Source organism: Ursus arctos, unplaced genomic scaffold (genome assembly GCF_023065955.2).
Source record: "Ursus arctos isolate Adak ecotype North America unplaced genomic scaffold, UrsArc2.0 scaffold_23, whole genome shotgun sequence".
Lineage (NCBI taxonomy): Eukaryota > Metazoa > Chordata > Mammalia > Carnivora > Ursidae > Ursus > Ursus arctos.
This window is the reverse complement of record NW_026622908.1, coordinates 6620865-6634510: the sequence shown is the minus strand read 5'-3', so window position 1 is coordinate 6634510 and position 13646 is coordinate 6620865. Positions and strand designations below refer to the sequence as shown.

Here is a 13646-nt window from a genome sequence, read left to right as displayed (position 1 = left end):
AATGATCCTCGGGCTTCTTCCACTGTCTGATATATTGCCAAGTATCTCTAGGGACATTCGTACCCCAGTGAGAAGTATAGAGGGAAAACATGGGTTTTGGCATCGGACACACTTGGACTCAGAGCCTTCACTTACTCGCTATGTGACCCTGGGAAAGTTATTTAATATTTTGGAACTCAGTTTCCTAATCTCTTAGAGGGGAGTATTATTACCTAGCTCACAGGTTGTTATGGGAATTCAGAGAGAAAAATGCATATAAAATGCCTAACACAATGTCTGGCACCTAGAAGGCACGTAATTTAAAAAAAAACTAGACTGGAGGGAGTTAAGCTGGCGGAGGAGTAGGGGACCCCTTTTTCAGCCGGTCCCCTGAGTCGAGCTGGATAGGTACCGGACCAGCCTGAACATCCACGGAATCAGCCTGAGATGCAGGAAGATACATCTGGATCTCTACAAATGAACATCTCCAGCGCTGAGTATTGAGGTACGAAGCGGGGAGCCGTGAAACCGCGCACGGATATCGGAAGATAAACGGAAGGGGGAGGGAGCCGCCGCGTTCGGGCGCCGGGAAGTGGTAGCCACCTGCACGGGGGAGCGGGCGGACTCGAGGACGGCACCCGTGAGACAGCAGACTGAGACCGTGAGCCGGGAAGTGCTCGACCAGACTGAAGGCCAGAGCTTCAGAGTGCGCGGGGGCGGCTGGCAGCTGGCGGTGTTAGAAACACAAAGGATAGAGACGAGCCGGCCCTGGAGTGAGGGCTCGGACACCAGGTGTGAGGCGCACATCCCCGGGACGCTGCAGGGTTGAGCAGCACCAACAGAAACAGAGTTAAAGTGGCCAGAACATCAGTGGAGAATGGGCCGCGATCCCTCTGTTCTGAGACAGAGGCTGAGATTCGGCCACTGCTGCTCTGACTCTCAGAAGAGGCACAGCCAACCGCCAGGGAAAGCCGCCAGAGAACAAAAGCCGGGAAATACCGGCTCAGAGAGTGCCCATCCCCATTCCCCCTCTCAGGGGACACGGAAACTCTACCCAAACAGGGTTGTCCGAGTATCGGCGCGGCAGGCCCCTCCCCCAGAAGGCAGGATGAAAAATCAAGAAGCCCACATCCCTAAGATCCCTATAAAACAAGGGCGCACAGCCTGAGTCCCAGTCAATAATTTGGGCTCTGGACAACCCCGCAATGTCTCCTCATCAGAATGACGAGAAGGAGAAATCCCCCCCCCAGCAAAGAAAAGACAATGAGACTGTGGCCTCTGCCACAGAAGTAATGGATATGGATATAACCAAATTATCAGAAATGGAATTCAGAGTAACAATGGTCAAGATGATGTGTAGACTTGAAAAAAGTATTAACAAAAATGTTAATGAGAATATAGAATCTCTAAGGGCGGAATTGAGAGCGAATCTGGCAGAAATTAAAAATTCTATGAGCCAAATGCAGTCAAAACTAGAGGCTCTGACAGCCAGGGTGAATGAGGCAAAAGAACTATCAGTGAATTGGACGATGGGTTAGTAGAAGAGAAAGCTAAAATAGAATCTGGACTCAAAAAAATCCACGCCAATGAATGTAGGTTACGGGAGATTACTGACTCAATGAAACGTTCCAATGTCAGAATCATCGGCATCCCCGAGGGGGTGGAGAAAAGCAGAGGTCTAGAAGAGATATTTGAACAAATTGTAGCTGAAAACTTTCCTAATCTAGCAAAGGAAACAAACATTCGTGTCCAAGAGGCAGAGAGGACCCCTCCCAAGCTCAACCACAACAAACCTACACCATGTCACGTCATAGTGCATTTCACAAATATTAGATCCAAGGATACAGTATTGAAAGCGGCCAGGGCAAAGAAATTTCTCACGTACCAAGGCAAAGGTATCGGAATTACGTCAGACCTGTCTACAAAGACCTGGAATGAGAGAAAGGGCTGAGGGGGCATTTTTAAAGCTCTTTCAGAGAAAAACATGCAACCAAGGATCCTTTATCCAGCAAGGCTGTCATTCAGAATTGATGGAGAAATAAAGACCTTCCAGAATTGCCAGTCATTGACCAGTTTTGTAACCACGAAACTAGCCCTACAGGAGATATTAAGGGGGGTTCTATAAAAGTAAAAAGGCCCCAAGAGTGATACAGAACAGAAAGTCACAATCTATAGAAACAAAGACTTTACTGGCAACATGGAATCATTAAAATCATCTCTCTCAATAATCAGTCTCAATGTAAATGGCCTAAATGCTCCCATAAAACACCACAGGGTTGCAGATTGGATAAAAAGAAATGACCCATCCATTTGCTGTCTACAAGAGACTCATTTTGAACCTAAAGATACATTCAGACTGAAAGTAAAGGGATGGAATACCATCTTTCACGCCAATGGACCTCAAAAGAAAGCTGGGGTAGCAATTCTCATATCAGACAGATTGGATTTTAAACTAAAGACTATAGTTAGGGACACAGAAGGGCACTAAATTATTCTTAAAGGATGTACCCAACAAGTGGATATGACAATTATAAATATATATGCCCACAACAGGGGAGCAGCAAGATACACAAGCCAACTCTTAACCAGAATAAAGAGACATATAGATAAAAATACACTAATAGTAGGGGACCTCAACACTCCACTATCAGCAACAGACAGATCACCTAAGCAAGAAATCAGCGAAGAAACGAGCTTTGAATGCCATACTCGACGAGTTGGACCTCATAGGTATATATAGAACACTACACCCCAGAACCAAAGAATACTCATTCTATTCTAATGCCCATGGAACATTCTCAAGAATAGACCATGTTCTGGGACACAAAACAGGTCTCAACCGATAACAAAAGACTGAAATTATTCCCTGCATATTCTCAGACCACAACGCTCTGAAATTGGAACTCAACCACAAGGAAAAATTTGGAAGAAACTCAAACACTTGGAGACTAAGAACCATCCTGCTCAGGAATGATTCGATAAACCAGGAAATCAAAAATCAATTTAAACAATTTATGGAGACCAATGAGAATGAAAACACAATGGTCCAAAACCTATGGGATACTGCAAAGGCAGTCCTAAGGGGGAAATACATAGCCATCCAAGCCTTACTCAAAAGAATAGAAAAATCTAAAATGCAGTTTTTATATTCTCACCTCAAGAAGCTGGAACAGCAACAGAGGGACAGGCCTAATCCACGCACGAGGAAGCAGCTGACCAAGATTAGAGCAGAAATCAACGAATTAGAAACCAGGAGTACAGTAGAGCAGATCAACAGAAGTAGACACTGGTTCTTTGAGAGAATTAATAAAATTGACAGACCACTGGCAAGACTTGTCCAAAAGAATAGAGAAAGGACCCAAATTAATAAAATTATGAATGAAAAAGGAGAGGTCACAACCAACACCAATGAAATTGGAAGGATTATTAGAAACTTTTATCAACAGCTTTATGTCAATAAATTAAGCAATCTGGAAGAGATGGAGGCCTTCCTGGAAACCTATAAACTACCAAGACTGAAACAGGAAGAAATTGATTTTTTAAACTGGCCAATTAATTATGAAGAGATTGAGTCAGTGATAAACAACCTTCCAAAAAACAAAACTCCAGGCCCGGATGGTTTTCCTGGGGAATTCTACCAAACATTCAAAGAAGAAATAATATCTATTCTCCTAAAGCTATTTCAAAAAATAGAAACAGAAGGAAAGCTACCAAACTCATTCTATGAGGCCAATATTACCTTGATCCCCAAACCAGGCAAAGACCCCATGAAAAAGGAGAATTACAGACCGATTTCCTTCATGAATATGGACGCCAAAATCCTCAACAAGATCCTGGCTAATAGAATCCAACAGTACATTAAAAGGATTATCCGTCATGACCAAGTGGGATTCATCCCTGGGATGCAAGGGTGGTTCAACATTCGCAAATCTATCAGTGTCTTAGATTTTATCCAGAAAGAAAAATTCAAAAATCATATGATTCTCTCAATAGATGCAGAAAAAGCATTTGACAGAATACAGCATCCTTTCCTGATTAAAACCCTTCAGAGTGTAGGGATAGAGGGTACATTCCTCAATCTCATAAAAACCATCTATGAAAAGCCTACAGCAAATATCATTCTCAATGGGGAAAAGCTGGAAGCCTTTCCCTTAAGATCAGGCGCACGACAAGGATGCCCACTCACGCCACTATTATTCAACATAGTACTAGAAGTCCTTGCAACAGCAATCAGACAACTAAAAGGGATCAATGGTATCCAAATCAGCAAAGAAATCAAACTGTCTCTCCTCGCAGATGACATGATACTCTATATGGAAAACCCAAAAGAATCCACTCCCAAACTATTAGAAGTTATGGAGCAATTCAGTAATGTGGCGGGATACAAAATCAATGCTCAGAAATCAGTTGCATTTCTATACACAAATAATGAGACTGAAGAAAGAGAAATTAGGGAATCCATCCCATTTACAATAGCACCAAAAATCATATGTTACCTTGGAATTAACCAGAGACGTAAAGGATCTATATTCTAGAAACTAAATCACTCTTGAAAGACATTGAAGAAGACATAAAAAGATGGAAAAATATTCCATGCTCATGGATTGGAAGAATTAACATAGTTAAAATGTCCATGCTACCCAGAGCAATCTACACTTTCAATGCTATCCCGATCAAAATACCTATGACATTTTTCAAAGAACTGGAACAAACAGTCCTTAAATTTGTATGGAAACAGAAAAGGCCCGAATCGCCAAGGAACTGTTGAAAAGGAAAAACAAAGCTGGGGGCATCACACTGCCAGATTTCGGGCTGTACTACAAAGCTGTGATCACAAAGACAGCATGGTACTGGCACAAAAACAGACACATAGACCAATGGAACAGAATAGAGAACCCAGAAATGAACCCTCGGCTCTTCGGGTAACTAATCTTTGATAAAGCAGGAAAAAACATCGGGTGGAAAAAAGACAGTCTCTTCAATAAATGGTGCTGGGAAAATTGGACAGCTACATGCAAAAGAATGAAACTTGACCACTCTCTCACACCATACACAAAGATAAACTCCAAATGGATGAAAGACCTCGACATGAGACAGGAATCCATCAAAATCCTAGAGGAGAACATAGGCAGCAACCTCTACGACATCGGCCAAAGCAACCTTTTTCATGACACATCTCCAAAGGCAAGAGAAACAAAAGATAAAATGAACTTGTGGGACTTCATCAAGATAAAAAGCTTCTGCACAGCCAAGAAAACAGTAAAAAAAACTAAGAGGCAGCCCACGGAATGGGAGAATATAATTGCAAATGATGCTACAGATAAAAGACTGGTATCCAAGATCTACAAAGAACTTCTAAAACTCAATACGTGAGAAACAAATAAACAAATCATAAAATGGGCAGAAGATATGAACAGACACTTTTCCAATGATGACATACAAATGGCCAACAGACACATGAAAAGACGTTCAAAATCTTCAGCCGTCAGGGAAATTCAAATCAAAACTACACTAAGATACCACCTTACGCCAGTTAGAATGGCAAAAATTGACAAGGCAAGAAACAACAATTGCTGGAGAGGATGTGGAGAAAGGGGATCCCTCCTACATTGTTGGTGGGAATGCAAATTGGCACAGCCACGCTGGAAAACAGTGTGGAGGTCCCTTAAAAAGTTAAAAATTGAGCAACCCTATGATCCAGCCATTGCACTACTGGCTGTTTACCCCAAAGATACAGATGTAGTGAAGAGAAGGGCCATATGCACCCCAATGTTCATAGAGGCATTGTCCACAATAGCTAAATCGTGGAAGGAGCCGAGATGTCCTTCAACAGATGACTGGATTAAGACGTTGTGGTCCATATATACAATGGAATATTACTCAGCTATCAGAAAGAAGGATTTCTCAACATTTGCTGCAACATGGTCGGCACTGGAGGAGATAATGCTAAGTGAAATAAGTCAAGCAGAGAAAGACAACTATCATATGATTTCTCTCATCTATGGAACATGGGAACTAGGAAGATCGGTAGGGGAAGAAAGGAATAAAGAAAGGGGGGGGTAATCAGAAGGGGGAATGAAGCATGAGAGACTATGTACTTTTTTTTTTAATGTTTTTTTATTATATTATGTTAGTCACCATACAGTACATCCCTGGTATCTGATGTAAAGTTCGATGATTCATTAGTTGTGTATAACACCCAGAGACTATGGACTCTTGAGAAACAAACTGAGGGCTTCAGAGGGGAGGGGGGTGGGGGAATGGGATAGACTGGTGATGGGTAGTAAGGAGGGCACATATTGCATGGTGCACTGGGTGTTATGCGCAACTAATGAATCATCTAACTTTACATTAGAAACCAGGGATTACTGTACAGTGACTAACATAATATAATAAAAAAAACATTAAAATAAAAAAAATAAAATAAAATAAAAAATTAAAAAAACTAGACTGAACCGATACCAACACATTTACATATACATGTGGAATGAAACAATAAACGTGAAAACATTTGTAGGTAGCAGAGTGCCAAATAAGTATTAACATGTTGTTACGAAGCCTCTTAATTTTCATATAAGACGCAGAGATAACAAGGGATTGGGGACTTAGTTCACTGCATTACCTTCCTTGCCTTATTGAGTCCTGGAGCCTGAAATGCTTATTATAATGAACAAAATAATATATAAGTGTAGCCATTTACAGTTGAATAGCCATTTTTGCCTATCTTATCTCATTTGATTTTTCATAATCACCTTATGATGTAGTACATTATGACTTTCATTGTATGATGAAGTAAACTGATTCTTACAGGTAAAATGGCTTGCCCAACGCCATGTAGCTTTAATGAGTAAAGCCAAGACTAGAATCTGGGTCCTCTCACCTGAGTTATGTAAATTTGGAGCTCTTTTTTTGTGAACTCATAGTTGGAGTATTTGCTGCACTGTATTGGGTTTACGTAAATCTTCTGATGGTGAGATGTATCTCTTCCTCGTTAAAATTTGGGACATTAGGATCCATACAGCAGCCTGTTCTCATTTTGAGTCTGGCTGCCTCTGCCGGGGGCGAGGAGGTTTTCACTCCAAGTCAGTTGATATTCGTGTGGGAGAGAGAAGGGAGTTATTTACAGTATATGAATATGGCTGCTGGATTGTTGGAAGTTGTGAGATAAGGTGGGGGGGAAGCCAACTTAAGGATAAATAATAGGCTTAATCTTGAAATGGCTTCAGTGGCCTTCCCATTGTCCCCTTCTGAATTTTGTTTGAACAGTATTTGTTCGCTCTCCTGGGCATCGTGAGGGACAAAGATCACTATGTTACAGCCTTGCTTTTATGGAGCGTACACTTCAGCAGAGCAGATTTCTTAGATCATCAGCTGGAAATGGGCTGAAGCAATCACAATTTCGTCCAGACAGTATCAGATAGAAATGTGCTCTTTGGTTTTTATCAGAAAAGCTCCAGAGCAAAAGCTAAGGGGTTTTCTATACCCGAAGAAGCGATTGTTTGACGGTTAAACAATTTACTATAGATAGCCTTGGGAATTTTTTCTAAACTCATGCATATGCACGTGCACTGTACACACACGCACGCATGGTGTGGACTTGACTCTAGTCTGGTCTCCTCTGTCCTGTCTGTCTGAGGTGTATGCAGGTGCACACACACGCATGTGCTTTGAAAGGTTCATACCAGGATACAAACAAATGGATCACATGAAGCTTTACCACAGCAGCTGAAATCGATCAGTCAGCAAGCAATTGCCTTCTTTTGGTCTAAACATTGGAAAAGCTTATGTAAAGTATTAATTTTAACCTACAGTAAAATGCAAGATATGGAAGAGAATTAGTTTGATTTTATTTTTTTCCCTCTGAGTTGTATGGAATATAACGGAAGTAATATTTATTTGCACTTTATTTGAAGCTTTGTACTGATGTGAAAACCATTCCCACACATACAGCCTCCCTATCAGGAAGACAGGGAGCTGAGAGCAGTAGGTGTTCGGCTGGGGGTAGGGAATGGGTTGTCATTCTCTTGGTAAATAACTGAGGCAGCATGATGAGTAGAATGCTTCATTAACCAGCCAGTGATTGGGGATGGAGAGTGCAGTGTATTCCTTCCCGCCCCCTCTCTCCTGCAGTGGACATATGAACACACAGATAAAGATGCTGCTGAAATACACATGTGGCCTCACCGAATTTTTTCTGCTAGGCCAGAAACAGCTTTCCTGCATTAGTGTACCCAGTATAACAGATATCTCTGTACCTCTCCTCACCCCCTTCTTGCCTACTACTCCCCCACTGATTGTTAGATCTAGCCAGAACACACCACACACACACACACACACACACACACACACACACACACACAAATTGGCAGTTGGAATCTAGGAACCTTCCTCTGTGAGGAGGTAGGGTGACAGGTCCCAGATTAACTGGAATGCTGGGGTATCCTTCAAGGGCTAAAAGGCCGGCACATCCTGGTTTCCTGGTGCTCTATGGAGAGTACTGCAGTTTTCTTAAGAGCAAACATGCCCCGTCCTTGTTCAGAGAATGCAGCATGCTACAGGGGAGTGGGTAGTGGCAGTATTTTGTTAGCGTCTAACCTCATAAGCTTCTAATAATGCATCCTGTGTATGCAGATATCCTGTCCAGTCTCAACTCCCCTGCCCTGTTTGGAGATCAGGATACAGTGATGAAAGCCATTCAGGAGGCTCGGAAGATGCGAGAACAGATCCAGCGGGAGCAACAGCAGCAACAGCCGCATGGTGTTGATGGGAAACTGTCCTCCATGAATAATATGGGGCTCAACAACTGCAGGAATGAAAAGGTAAAACTTGCTTCCCTCCTTCACTGGCTCTGCTAGATCCATTGGCTCATACTTACCTGGCTCTCTCTAGACAGCCAAAGATTTGGGCTTCTAGCTTGAGGGCTGTTTTGTATCACATTCAAGCATTACTGCTGATGAACACATACACCCTTTCCCACTTACTGTGGGGTTGCCTCCCACGCACCCAACCAGGTGCCCAACCAGGCACCCACCCTACCTGCCTATTGGTGTCTTTCTGTTCCCTTACAAAAGATTTAAAATGTTTTATAATGAAGGGGTTATATGAGGTTATTAGAATAGGAATAGAACATCAGAGTATTTAAAAAGAAGGAAGAAGCATATATGTTCATGATGAAGGCTACTGTATTACTATGACTCACCATTGAACTTATTACTAAGTTTCCTATCAGCCCGGGCAAAAAATAACACAGAGCAACTTACAAAATGCATTCTTTATTTTTTGATTCACCAAGTTATGTATCAAGTGTTTATTCTGTAGTAGACACTGTTCTTGGCACTGGAGATACAACAGTGAACAAACCAGACAAAAATCCCTGCTCTCATAGAGCCCACACTGTGACAGGGGAGCACAGACGATGACAAGATCAACAATTAAGTAGATAATGTAATGTCAGTAATATCAGGAGGTGAGTAAAAGCTGTGAGAAAAATAGAAGCAAGTTAAGGGAATAGGGAGTTAGAGGGTGTTCTTTTAGATGGGATGGAGAGGACTCTGTGAGGAAGTGACACTTGAAGGAGACCTCAGTGAAGCCATGGGGTAGGCCAGGTAAAGAGCGGGAGGCAGAGCAGGCAGGTAGCAGGTGTGATGCATGTAGAGGCCCATAGAGTGTACCAGCAACAAGGAGACCCATGTGACAAGAGTAGTGCAAGAGAAGGAAGAGCGGTGGGACATGAGGTAAAGTGATAGCCTGGGGTAGAACATGCTAGACCTTGTAGGCCCTGGAAAGGATTTGCATTTTATTCTGAGGGTGATGGGAATCCCCAAATGGGTTTTGTCCAGGGCAGAAACATGGTCTGATTTACATGTAAAAGGATCATTCTGTCTAATATGTGAGAATGGACTGTAGGAAGGTAAGAATGGAAATGGGGAGACCAGCTGAGAGGCTGTCATAGTACACTGGTGAAAAATTCTGATTATCTGATGAATGAATGAAACATGCCATTTTTTAAAAAGTGATGACAATATTTTCCCAGTGCACATTCTGAAAGTTCTTTTTTTTTTTTTTTTTTTTTTTTGACATGAGAACTGTATGGGGACAAATGAGTAGCATAGTGGGCAGTGTCTTTAGTAAGAGTTTTAGAATAAATTTAAAAAGTTATTTCCATTCATACGTTTATTTGGTATAGGCTGAACTTAACATAAGTTAGGACCAAGAGTCTCCTCTTTGTTTCCGTCCTTGCTAATTGTAGCATGGTGCTGTGATAGAGACTCCATTCTTTCTAATAAACTTATACTTTCCTATTTCCTAAAAGTTTTAAACTAGCATGTGGAAAAAGTCATGAGACAAGTACAAGGTCATGTGCACTGTTACTTAAGTATTTGAATATATAGCCATAACCAGGGTGTTGTTTATTTTTCTTTGTTTCCTCTTCAAAACGTATGGTGATGTGACAGTCTGAGATTTTGGGTGTATTCATTTCCTAAAACTATAACAAATGATCACAAACTAGATGGCTTAAAACAACAGAAATTTATTTTCTCACTGTTCTGGAGACTAGTTTAAAATCAAGGTGTTGGCTGGGCCATACTCCTTCTGAAAACTCCGGGCAAGATTCCTTCCTTGCCTCTTCCTAGCTTCTGATGGTTGCTGGCAAGTTTTGCCATTCCTTGCCTCATAGCTGCGTCACTCCAATTTTTGCTTCTCTTCACCCAGCTGTCTCCCGTGTGTGTGTGTGTGTGTGTGCAAATCTCCCTCTTCTATAAGGGCACAAGTCATTGGATTTAGGGTCCACTCTAATCCAGTGTGACCTCATTTTAACTTGATTACATCTGCAAAGACTTTATTTCCATTTAAGTTCACATTTACAGGCACCAAGGGTTAGGACTTGAAGATATCTTTTTGGGGGACACTACTCAACTCAACAATGACAGTGACTCAAATAATAATGACTCAAATAATGACAGTGGGATACAGAGCCATTGCTCATGTTCAGTCAACCCCTCATCCTTGACTGGTCTCCTATACTGTTTAGCCATTCTAGCAGATGGCTGGGGTTCATGGGCTGGGAGAGAGTTTAAGGGGATGGACGTATGATAGAATTCTCAAAGTATGAATGTGATCACTCCTTACATAGATTAGGAAGCTTAGCTCTGGAAGTGTTGACTTCCCAAAGCTTAATGAGGAATTTTATTGTGTTCTCACTGCACTGACTTACTAAGGTTAGCATTAAACAATCAATAAAAAATTGGTCACTATTGGACCCCTTTGCCTTTATTGATCCTCTTGGTGGCAGGTTCAGATCAGGTAGGAGAGAAACTTTGGGGAAATATGTGTCTTTTGGTGCCTGTTTTAGCCATAAACTTTTGTATACTTGGGCCTCGTCATGCGCATGCCAGTCATTGGATGTGCTCAATCAGGTAAGTGCCCCACCCTCACAAGGCAGAACCCCTCTTTAAGAGCTGCCTGAATAGATGGTCGCATATAGAGTGAGGTCTCAGGACCACAAGAGAAGAAGTGTCTTGCCCCAAAACCTCTTCTACCATTCTGCTATTAGAGATAAACACAGAGTCAATCTTTCGATCTTTGATACTATATTCTCAGTGAGAACACTATGAAATAACATATTAAATCTTAATATGAATAATGTTATAAGATCCTTTTTGGGGATCTGAGTGAGTAAACAAGTTTTGACATAGAGATATTGGGTGGGAAATTGGGTTAACAACAACAGACGGGGTACATACATTTGGGACCATCACCTACTTTACTCTTTTGTCAAGGGTTAGTCCTAAAATTAATCTGAGAAGCATGTCAATGATTTATTTGAATCTTTTTAAATTTATTAGTCTTCAAATGAAAGTAATATATGTTTACTGAAAATTTTAATACAGAAAAATGTATGGCAAAATTTACTTATCCTCTTCATCCCATTAACTATTAAAGATTCTGAAGTTTTCTTTGAGTAGTAACAACCATTAGTGATTCAGAAGTTTTCTTTGCATATATGAAAGTATTGAGTTTGAAATATATATTCTCACTTGAAATAGTAGTCACTGAGTTTGCACTTAACATCTGTGTGATATTTGGCAAGTTGATTACCCTCTCTGAATCTCCGTTTCTTTGTCTATAATATGAGGATAGTAACCTGAGTTACAATGAAATAAGATATATGTGAATATACCCTGTATGCCTCCTGGTGGAGTGGGCATTTTCTTATGTTTCCTATCCCCTTTACCTAAATCATGGGTGACCTTGAATATAGAGAACAAATATACTATTTTGTCACAGTTAAGAGGTCCTCACACAATAATGGGAGGGTCAGAAGAAGGAAACAGTAGATTTTTCAAATTTTGGCATTTTGGCTAACTCATAGTTCAAACTCCTTTCCAACTGAGTTGCTACACAAAGCTATGGGAACTTCAGGTTAATTAAGTTAGATCAGGATTTCTCAACCTCAGCGTTATTGACATTTTTTTTTTTTGGCTTGATAATTCTTTGTCATGGTGGGGGGTACTATCTGGTCCCTACTCATTAGATGCTAGTAGCACCCCTCCCTTTGGTGACAACCAGAAATGTCTCCAGACATTTCCAAATGTCTTCAATTGGTGGAGGAAGGAGAATATGGCCCCTAGTTGAAAAATCACTGGGCTAGATAAAATGTATTTAGAATTAATACATCTCAGAAACTTCATTCCACAAAAAAACCAAATTATTTCATTTAAATAATCATTCTGTTATTAAATTATGGAAATCATTTGCTTTTGATTAATGCTCTGAATGAAATATTTCTTGGAAAAATGCATCTAGAAATTTTTGTTCGAAATGTTAGCATAGAGAATCTTTAAAGCATAATGTATACTTATGCCATTTAGTTTGAGGGAGTAATGAGAAATAAATTCAGTATTGTTGCAGCAACTCTGCCATTCACTGAAGGCCATCTGTCATTCCAACCAGCCTTGGAAGAGAACATTCTAATCCATGTGTACCATACCTAGGAGTAAATTGGCACTGAGCATACCTTGCTTCTAGCAATGAATCTCTGTTTGTCTGACACCGTGACCCTGTATTGTTGAATTTGTATCATCAGTTGGAGTTGGAGTTCAAACTTAAGACACTACTAATTTCAAACACTACAAGTTAATTTTAAGTGTTGTTCATTGACTTTTCTTAATTCATTTGGGAGCGAGAAGTCTGAGGTACTGAAATATTCTTTTTTTGCTTTGGAAGACATGGGAAAGAGATGAGAGATTAGGTTACAATTGAAAAAAATACTAATAAATCCAAGCTTGACCTAAAATATGTCACACTGAATATAACAGAGCCCCTGAGGGTAAGTAGCAAAGTAATTTCTGCAGAACCAGAAAACTCTGGTTTCCTGGTTGAAGAGAACTGTCTCTGTAGATGACTTTACTGGGGTTGCATTTTGGGCACTGGGAAAGTCAAGCATAATGGAAAAATCAATTCTATTCCATTATGTACAAGGAGAGTTCATAGGCTCTCCTTAACATGATCTCCCTCCTAGTAATTTCACTGTTTTGAACATGTATTTTGTGGGTTTATAGGCTTTGTTGAGTTTCTAGAGCTGATATCTGTCCTTGCTTGTTAGGTTAGATGCAGACAGAAGAGTAAATTAAGAACAGCATTATGGTAGCTTTGGCTCTCTTAAA

At 40.8% G+C, this 13646-nt stretch overlaps 1 protein-coding gene across 16 annotated transcripts in view; it reads left to right on the top strand.

Moving 5' to 3' along the window:
• The window catches only part of SOX6 (SRY-box transcription factor 6), a 587380-nt gene that overhangs the window by 500662 nt on the left and 73072 nt on the right, over positions 1-13646 (top strand). For all 16 annotated transcript variants that reach the window (XM_057317521.1, XM_057317512.1, XM_057317525.1 and 13 more), the window contains one exon: positions 8611-8798. In XM_057317521.1, the coding sequence (XP_057173504.1) occupies positions 8611-8798 (188 nt within the window). The remainder of the gene's footprint in view (positions 1-8610; positions 8799-13646) is intronic.